A 10,097-nucleotide genomic window follows, 5' to 3' on the forward strand; every position below is an offset into this window, starting at 1 on the left:
AGCGTCTATCGCTGCATAGAGCGGGGTATTGTCTCGTAATAATACGGATATTCTGTAATACCCGTTAATTGGAACTACAATTAATGAAAAACAATCGAAAGCGAGAGATCTTGTCTGGATAGTTAAGCCGCTATTCCCGAAACAGGGTTCTCTATTTTGACAGGCGGGTCTAGTGAAAAAAAGATCAAACAAGAAGCGCCACGCTTTGAAGTCGAGGGAAAAAAGCGATCGCGATAAAACGCGACGGCGTTCTAACTTCGCTCAATCTTGTTCTGTAGTTGAAGCGCGATGTTGCTGTCGAAAGTGGTAGCGGTTTACGTATTATGGGTGAACTGTTGCGTTTTAGAAGCGGAATCAACCTCACATGGAAACGACTTAGCGTTGCCCAGCCATGTCAGTCAAATCAAACACGGACAAGTTTCTGGAGGATCCATTTCGGTGAGTGGCGTGCTGTTTTGTGTATTGTAATGGTTTCTGGAACCATGTGGCGTGAAACTTTTACTAAGCGGGCATTAACATCGGTTGATGGGATTTCAATTCCATATTATTTCCTGGATATTGTATATATTGCTGTATTTCTTGGTTACTTATAGACTGTTGATCACGAAATTTTGACGATTCGTAACTTGCAACGGCGGTTAATATTATTAAATTTCTCGGTTTCTAAGTGCTGGAACCAAGTTCGCAGTATTACATGTTTTGCTGTGGTTAGGGATTTCCGAAACTTTGCCAAAGTTTTACTATGTATAGCCAACAACGGTGGTTCAAGCGGTTAAAGTTGACGCCATTTCTATAATTCGAAGTTTAATTGGTTACACTGTTTATTCCTGTGTTTTTAGTATTTGCTTTTTAAACTGTATAAGTTTTCAGTAACTTTTGAAACACACCGATTACAATTTTTTTAATCAAGGTTCTGTTCAATGGCGTGTATACTGTTCTAACTTTAGCTTGATTTCCTGAACCGCTATTGAGTTATATATATGTAAGTATGTATGGGACAGGCCATAGAACGCGTTGCGTAGATTTTCATAATTTGTAACACTTTAAACAACGGTTACGGCGGTGGTTAAAAATGTTTGAATATAAATCAAATTTTATTTCCCTTTATTGGTCTAGTTCAGGGGTTTCAAACTGCGTGTCTTAAAACTATAATTTACAATAACTTGTAAAAATATTCGCCTTGTGGTGTGTAAAGTGTTAAAACTTATAGTAATTTAGTGTGCCGTAAATGGGAGAATTCAAGCGCATTGTTAGCAAAATGTTTGAACACGCTTGTTGCTGTAGCTGGCTGTATTATGTTTCGTATGCTTGTATGTTTAGCTAAGTTTTGGCGGCGTTTACCCGTGTTTGATGCTAAACTGTCAATAACAAGTTAGCCTATTACTACCATACTATAGCTGTTGATTAAACATTTTTTATAAAATATAAGTTTGTTTTTGTTTCCTATTTTTAGTATGATGCTGGTATAAAATTGATTTTAGTTTTAACAACTCGCCGTCTACGAAGTGATTTACTGTTTCAAGTTATTGAAGCCTTAGTTTGTAGTAAAACTTGAAAACATAGTTTTATTCTATATAGGTGAGATCCTATAGTGAAGGATATAGGCCATAGTTGGCCCATTACTCCTATTGTACTGAAACAGCTTCAGAAGCTTAAGTAATAGCAAAGCAGTAAATGCTCCATTCCTGCGGCTTAAGTACGGAAAGTTCCGTTAGTTAAACTTGGTGGTTTCGGCAAAAATGTTTTCTGGGTATTGTGGGAGTTGGGAACCAAGGGATGACAGAATCCGCGCGCGGTTGAGATCAGTTGTTGGATTAGTTGTTTGAATGAATGTCATTTATTTATCTTTGCGTTAGCTGGAAAACGACAGTCGTTAAACATGGGTATGCTGTTTCATACACGGTAATGAGAATTCTGCTCCATTATGGGTATTAACTAATCTACCAGAAGATCGATTCTAATATATTTTTACATTAAGCAACCATTGCTGCAGAATATACTTACTGTTGTTGTTCACATAACGCAATGACACAACCACCACTTAACCGCGCTTTTGCTTTTAAATCGATCTGCTAAATATTTGACGCTCTGCGTTCGCTATGGGATCTTCAACCCTGGATTGAAACCTAGATTCCTTGGTTCTCCAACCCTGGCCTGGATTCGAACCCAGGAATTTTGGTTCTCCGACCCTGGCCTGGATTCGAACCCAGGAACCCCGGTTGTCCGACCCTGGCCTGGATTCGAACCCAGGAACCCCGGTTGTCCGACCCTGGCCTGGATTCGTCCCAGGAATTTTGGTTCTCCGACCCTGGCCTGGATTCGAACCCAGGAACCCCGGTTGTCCGACCCTGGCCTGGATTCGAACCCAGAATCTTTGGTTCTCCAACCCTGGCCTGGATTCGAACCCAGAATCTTTGGTTCTCCGACCCTGGCCTGGATTCGAACCCAGGTCCCCCACGCCATTCACACTATCTAAACTATACTTCAATTCCTGCACCGCGTCTCCATCGATCGCGGTATCTCAAATATTCGAAGGAGATAACAGTGGCGACTATGACATCATAAGGATATTTGTAAAGCTCTTGAAAGTCGCGATACCGTAGCGCAAGATGTCGATTGAAATATTCAACTTACCCATTGTTTGAGAATAGAATTACAAATGTTTATTTTAGAATATAAATCGATAAGCGCCACTCGATTATTATTGATTGTATTTGTTCGATGTCTGACGATTATCTCGATGTTTAAACAAAAGACTTCTGTGACGTCATAATACCGCCACAACCGCATCATTGTTTCAAGTAATTGTCGAACGCGATAAAAGTTAATTTAATAGAAATATAACTTCCGCTTATTTTCATCTTTGATGACGTCACCTTAAGGTGTTCCTCTTACGTCATAGGAAAAGCTCTAAAGTATGTGACGTCAACAAAACGTGACGTATTTTTATGACGTCACAAAATTTGTCCATGTGACATCATGGCAGAAAATCGCGCCATCACGCGGGTAAGATGGAATATTCGGGGTCACGAGGTCGCGCGTTTTCTTTGTTCACGTCACAATGCCCTAACAACCCCTTTGAAGTATCGCGTTTGCATCTCGGGGGTTGGGGGTAGGGGTTAAGTAGGGAAACCAGCCCCCTAACCCCCATAGAGGGTTTGTAAACACCGCCCGCTTCTACATTCGGTTTCCATCTTCGCCATTGTTATCCTCCCGTTTCCAACCGACTGTGACGTAACAATATTCCGATAATCGCCAAACAGAAGAACAACTGTGACGTAACAATCCGACCAGAAACGCTCCAGTTTCGAAACAAAGCAAACCGCGATTTTGACAGCGAGAACCGCTTTCCCTCTTACGTCATATCCGTTGCGAATGTTTGATCGATTATGACGATAAAACGAAATTCTTTCTCGTTTATAAACACGTGTTGCAGCTAAATTGTGACGAAATAATATAAATTACACACGTCACAATGTTGATACAGCTGCGTGTGACGTCATCAAGCTGCAGAGATTTCGACACTCGGTCGGTAATTTCGGCAAAACCAAGAAATTCCTCGATCTCCGGAAAGAAGCTGTCGTCGCGTCGCGTGGCAGGTGTTCAGAAGGCTTTGTGACGTAACAGAAGCAACGCGCGAGCCGCTTTAATAAGTTTCGTTTCCAGGATGTATGTTTAGGATTGTGGAATTTCCGGCCCGCTAAAAGTGGGGGGGGGACGAACATCAGCGCGATCAGGTTTCTTGACATCACAACCGCTATCATGACGAAACAATCACTCTTCGGTATTGTGACGTAACAAATACCTGACAATCCTTGTCGATTATTTCCCGAATTTTAATCGCGTTTGTAACAATTAAGTTTAGCGTCACTGTTTGAGCGATCGTGAAAAATCGCGCCGTCGTCGATTTTGAAAGAAACCAAAATATTAACAATCACTTTTCGCGACTTGTGTAAATAAACTACGATCATGTTTTAGAATTCCGGCATTGTGACGTCATAATAATGATGGTCGGTTAATTCATGAAGACTTCGAAATTCTGGAATCTAAACAATTGATAAGCGCGACTATGTGTCGTTATGACGTGATAATGCTTCTAAAACAACAATGAAACATCGTGATGTCGAGCGTTCAAAGCGAAGTCGCGAAATTAATTTTTTATCGAATAAATTCGCTGAATTTTTAAGATAGAGGGATTTTAACAATTTTCATCAAAGTTATTTTAACCATAATCGCATTTGTAACCTGTATAACATTCGCGATATAAGGATATAGGGGTTGCATAAGGTTAATAAAACCACCGTAATATATAAGCTCTAATACGGCTTAATATAGGAACAAATTGAAACAATGTTTGCAACTATATCACATTTATTCATTTAGTTAAAACGGTACATCAAGATTCAAAAGATTCATTTTTTTGCTCTTTTTATTGTGAAATACTTACTGTTTATTTAATTGACTTTTCGCGATGGCTTATTTATATGCGCGCCCAACGCCAGGTGTTTCATTCATAGAAAACGAAACACTCCAGATATCTTCATCATCATAATCATTTATTGTCCACGTCATAAATAATTCAGGAATTCTATTTTTGGATTTATTGTTCGATCATCATTCGATTATGACGTTGCACTTCGTGTTTGTTGTTAATAAGTTTTTAAACTTAAACGACCTCGTGGGTCGTAGTTGCTTAGGAATGTCGCAAAGTGTTAACTTGAGAATGTATATCTTTGTGTAAGACCAGACATTGTTAAAAATTCATTTTTGTTGATTTTGCGAGCTGGTACACTGTTTGTCGTTTATCCCACGAACCGGTACACTGTTTGTCGTCAGTACATCAATGCCTTCTGATAGCCCGACAGCGAGCAGAAGGTACACGGTAACTACGAGCGCAAACATTACAACGTAGTTTGATACACTCATTGTACCCACGTTATCGTAAGTAAACATAACTTTATCGCGGATTCGGGAATTAGCTTCGCTTCAAAGCAATATATGTGTGCTTGCTGTCTAACACCGGAAAGGATTGACAGATAGGTTGATGACGTCATGGTTCGTGACGTCATTAATTGATTAGGTTTCAGGGAAATGTTGTTGCAGTTTTACAAAATGTTAAAACTTGTTTCTAAATTGTTGTTTTTGGTAAAAGTTTTGCAGCACAAAGTAAACATATTGTAAAATAGACATTTTCTTGTCTGTTTCTATATACAAACATTACAGGCCAAGTATGTATAATACGATTTTTATCATAAACGTTTTGTTTTAAAAATTAAAACTATCTTCAGTGATGTCAGAAGTTATAATTATCCCATTTTCTTTGCAGTATCGTTGCGCGGGAAATCGTCCTGGTCAGTGCGGACCTTATAACAGAAAACAGAGAAATCACAACAAAATAGAAAAGAGAAAAAGGCGAGCTTGTAAAAAGAGAGAAAACAAATGTAAAAGGAATAAAATCCGGAAGTGCCATCGATCACGGAAGTGTCGGTCACACGCAGTGAAGAGATGTCGAAGATTGAAGCGAAGGTGTATGAATAACCGGCCGTTGGTGGAGAACCCACCGCCCAAGAACCCAAACGACAAGCCAGCATCTACACCTACTATAATACCTAAACGTAAGTTGAGTTGTTGGTATATAGGTGTATGGATAGTGGATTCATCATTGTTTCCTTCTGTATACATATACTGAGTTATGACTAGTTCGGAATAATTTAGATTTGTTATTTTATTAACCATGACAATCGGCCTCTAAAATAAACAAGGCCATGAGCAGAGGTTTGTTTGTGCCCTACCAATAAATTCCTTGACAGTGCAGTATAAATTGATACAACTGATTCAACTATCTTAACAGTACAACTTAAAACTGAGCATGAGGTGCGGCAAGGCCCCCGTGTTATAACTCGACAGTGAGCATGAGGTGTATGAAACATATATTAACCCATACACTTACACTTACACAGGCGAAAAAGAGAAGTGCAACAACACATACGAATGCGCCGATGGTTTCTGTTGCGCACAACATGGTTTAGTTAAGAGATGCAAACCCTTTCTTAGAATTGGACACGTAAGTTACATTCTATTTATAGATCTTGTCATTGGATTAATACCTTTTATGCCTTAATACAGTAGGCTGGGGTAAAATGTTCTGTGTTTTCAATCTCTATTTCGTGGTCACATTTTGTAGTAAACAAATAATATTTACAGAATTATATAATTGTATCCTTGGGACTTTAACAGAGTGTTGTTGATTGTTAAAATACGATCAGAAAATATAGGATATTATGGAATACCGGTATCCATCTTACCCCACCCTACTGAACAAACTGCATCGTTAGGCTCTTTACTAATTCACCAGCAACAACATCGTGACCATACTCACCACACCCATAAATTTGCATCTAATTTCACCACCTTGACCAAATCAAATACAAAATCTTGCCCGAACCTCAACACATACAATTGACTCTCTGACCTGTAAAGTAATCGTTCTCAAGTGCTTAGTTAACAACTGGGTGTCTACTTTAACTGTAAATGGCCGCGGAATTTTTGGGTTACCAAAAATTTAGTAGTTCAGGCTTCATGTTTTGTCTAGCAGCCACGCTTTTTTTTGACATTTTTACTCAAGTAGTTTTAACCCATACCATGTTTAACGACTGTTATTTTGTTGCTAATTGCGCAGGCATAAAACCTTGATGTATATACTGTTACTGCCAGGCGCATTATAATCGTGTTGTAAAGCCTTGATGTTAACCTAATTGGGAATTCACAGATGTCTCTTTTTACCCAACCAGTTTTTATTTGTATTTTACGACCAAAGCCTTGATGTTAACCTATATGTTAATTTACAGATATGTCCTCGTCCAAGACAGCACCATAAACGTAGCCCTGACTCCTACGAACGTTGCGACTGCGAAGCTGGGCTGGCATGTCTTGCTTCAACAAACCGCCATCACAAGTGCCAACGTACGTCATTGATAACGTGACGTCACTATTGATTACGTCACTGTGACGTCAAGTTGCTTCGGGGTGTACAGGGGGGCGGGTCGATGACGTAGTAGTCAAGACATTGTTACAGAATACTGGCCATTGTAATTGTAAAGCAACAATACCTGAAAACTTAAAACGCTCGAAATTGCGCGAAGGTGGAAATCGCCCGATAACCGACCAGCCTTGAAATTACTCCGCGGTTCAAATTTGCTCCAATGCTAATGCGATTGCGTGGTCTCGGCTTCAGCCAAAAGGTCTTCATTATACGCTTGTGTTGGTTAAAGCAGCTGAAGGTATTTGCAAAACAACCAAAAATGCCGATGCTAAAACACATATGCCGCAAAATGAAAGCGGACACGCGATTTTTGCTCATTTCGCTCATTTTCTGTCAAACATGATGAATATGTGTCAATGGTTCATGTGTCACCACAATAAACAACAATTACAAGTAAAAACCCCATTTCCAACCACCCACCCGCTAAAATTTTGTGAAAATTTTACTTTTTTTCGCTGCTCTTTTAATAACCATGAAATAACTTTGTATTTTCTTGTTTTCTTTTAATTTTCGTTCCCCTATTCAATACAAGTTCGTTCTGGAATTCCGAAATTCTTAATCGATTATGACATCACAGTGAAACAATTGTGACTATACAGTAGTCTCAAAGCAGCATAACGACTTTGTTATATAACAGCAGTTCTAGTAATCAGATTATTTAGAGGAATTTTAGCAGTTTTTGGGTAGTTATCAAGTAGAATATATAATGTAAAGCCATAGGGATCAGTAATGTAGGTCTGGTAGTAATACTAGTCTTTTAGCTTTAATATATTAGTATATTGAGCATTTACGGTATAATTATTAAGAAAATGAGTATTATGTCGTAATATTGAGCGATTTTATTCGCACATATTAGCACTGCTGTATAATAACTTAGGATTAGGTACAAAGCTTCCAAGGCTTTGCGCATTAAGGGTAAAATGGCTTCGGTATTTTGGTATTGGCGTATTTCCAAATATGCAGCCTTTTCTGAGAATATATGCCCGCAATTATGCAAATTACCATAATTAATATAAATTATACTTTGCCACTGTAACGTTATCTGCTATAATAATACTTAACAATAGCAACTGTAACTTAAAAACAGCCGAATTCTGTATTTCAATTGTGAATTGTAGTTTTGGGTGTTACTACAAAAAGCGGGTACTTAGTTTCGAGGCATGCATCGTAATCAGCGCTTTTTGCTTGTCCGCGCGCGTTTCTTAATTGTTGGAATGTTACAATCTCTAATGCGTGTTTACTTGCAGTACAGTTTTGTAGTTAGTAGCTGAACGCGATTGCTTGTTAAGAAAAATGATGATAAGTTATAAAACAAGGTGAGTGTACGATCTATATAGAAGTATTTATTTATATATTTTATTTAATGATTCCTACGAATAAGGAATGTAAGTAATTTGTTATTTAAAGTGATTTGTGTTATTTAAATTGTCTTTAAAATTGAAAGTAGTCTGTAATTTGTTGCTGTTCTTGCATAATGCAGGTCAGCGTAGATATTTCTTTATTTGTTCTTTTAAGCGGCGTTTACACTACAGCGTAGCTCCCCTCGCTGTAAAATTAATAAAACAAAGAAATATCTACACCAAAGAACACACTATATTGTATAGTGTTCTTTGTCTACACCCAGCGTTGTTAGTCTAATGTTGCCGGCTGGGTCTAATGTTGCCGGCTATTTTTAGTCAGTCACTACTGTAGTGCATTTTGCTTAGTTATAAGCGATTAATAGATATTTTGTTATAATAATGTCTGGTGTTATTTCTCAATTCCTGGGCCTAAAATGAACCTATGATTTAGTCGCTTATAACTTTTCACCCACAAGTGTCACCTAAAACGCTTGTACTGTATCTCATAGATACTTCGTACGATATTCTGTGGTGTACATAAGATGATTTATGCAGTGTTATGAGTAATGCTTTTTGGGTGGTTGGCACCCTGTCATGATAAATAGATATTTGAGAGTATGTATTTAGGGGTGAAGCGCCGATGAAAGACGTTGTAGCGGTAATACTCGAATAACTGCGGTCCATTAAACTTGAATGCTCGTCGGCGCGTTATGGCGTTTTTAACAACTCGTTTGCGCCTACGCCTTTGAAGTATGCTAATATGGCGTGCTTCCATACCGCTCTGTTAGCTGTAAACACCATCGTAGTGGAGCAAATTTTGGAATAAGTTTTTCACGCTAGAAGTAAAGTCTGATAACTTTTGGCGCTAATCCTTTGGCGGATTTTTTTGGCTGATGCCTTGCCAGTGTTGTATAGCGCGTTGCTTTGATCTAGACCACCCTGGATTTTGTGATGTTGTAATAAACATGAAAGAATGTTTGTCCCGCTTGTTGAATTGCTACCATACGCCCCGCTCCCTTTTGCGCATATTTTGTTACACACGACCCAAAAATACCCCCAGCCCCGTTTTAAATCTTAATTACCTATGTGAGTAATAGTTTACGCTCAATGGACACGAAACTGGTTAGGTCCAGAAATCGGAGAGTTCCTATGTTTTTACTGCTAATCTATGTCCTGTAATATAACCTCTAGCTTCAACAGTTCCACTAAAGTTATGTGGTACTAATAACATGCCTACAGCAGGAACACCTGTTGCTTAAATAAGCCACACCTAAATTCAGCGTCTTATTTCATTTTTAACGTGTTTGCACAGATTGCCACCAGAAAAACACCCCTAAAACTTTTACAGTTGCTATACTTCTGAAATATTTTGTAGAAAGCATATGTATTTTTCGTTGCATCGACTGTAATTCAAAATTACTAAGTTGGCGATTACAACGTTTTTTATCTTTTTCTTTTGCTTAGACAGAGGCACAATATTGGTTTAAAACTTTTGCTTAAGCAACAAGCCGAAAGATTTACACGCAAATCTAAAGCAGTAGGATTGATATACGTTTGTGTGTAGTTGCCGCTTTGGTTTCTCAAAAGATCGGTTTAAAACACGATCAGGATATTTGGATATTATGGGCAAAATATGTCCCGTCTTCTCCCACCCTACTATATATATATTTTATGTAAAACATCTGGTTTAAATAGTAAAAAAAGCTTTGATAAAA

At 38.4% G+C, this 10,097-nt stretch overlaps 1 protein-coding gene across 1 annotated transcript; it reads left to right on the forward strand.

Moving 5' to 3' along the window:
* The first annotated feature begins 207 nt into the window (after positions 1–207).
* On the forward strand, positions 208–7,586 carry LOC149735165 (uncharacterized). Its single transcript, XM_089879423.1, has 4 exons — positions 208–438; positions 5,327–5,615; positions 5,961–6,064; positions 6,849–7,586. The coding sequence occupies exons 1-4, from the start codon at positions 289–291 to the stop codon at positions 6,981–6,983; spliced, it is 678 nt and encodes a 225-aa protein (XP_089735549.1). The 5' UTR covers positions 208–288; the 3' UTR covers positions 6,984–7,586.
* The last annotated feature ends 2,511 nt before the right edge of the window (positions 7,587–10,097 follow it).

The sequence above is a fragment of the Ciona robusta genome, chromosome 6 (genome assembly GCF_009617815.1).
Source record: "Ciona robusta chromosome 6, ASM961781v2".
NCBI classification, from domain to species: domain Eukaryota; kingdom Metazoa; phylum Chordata; class Ascidiacea; order Phlebobranchia; family Cionidae; genus Ciona; species Ciona robusta.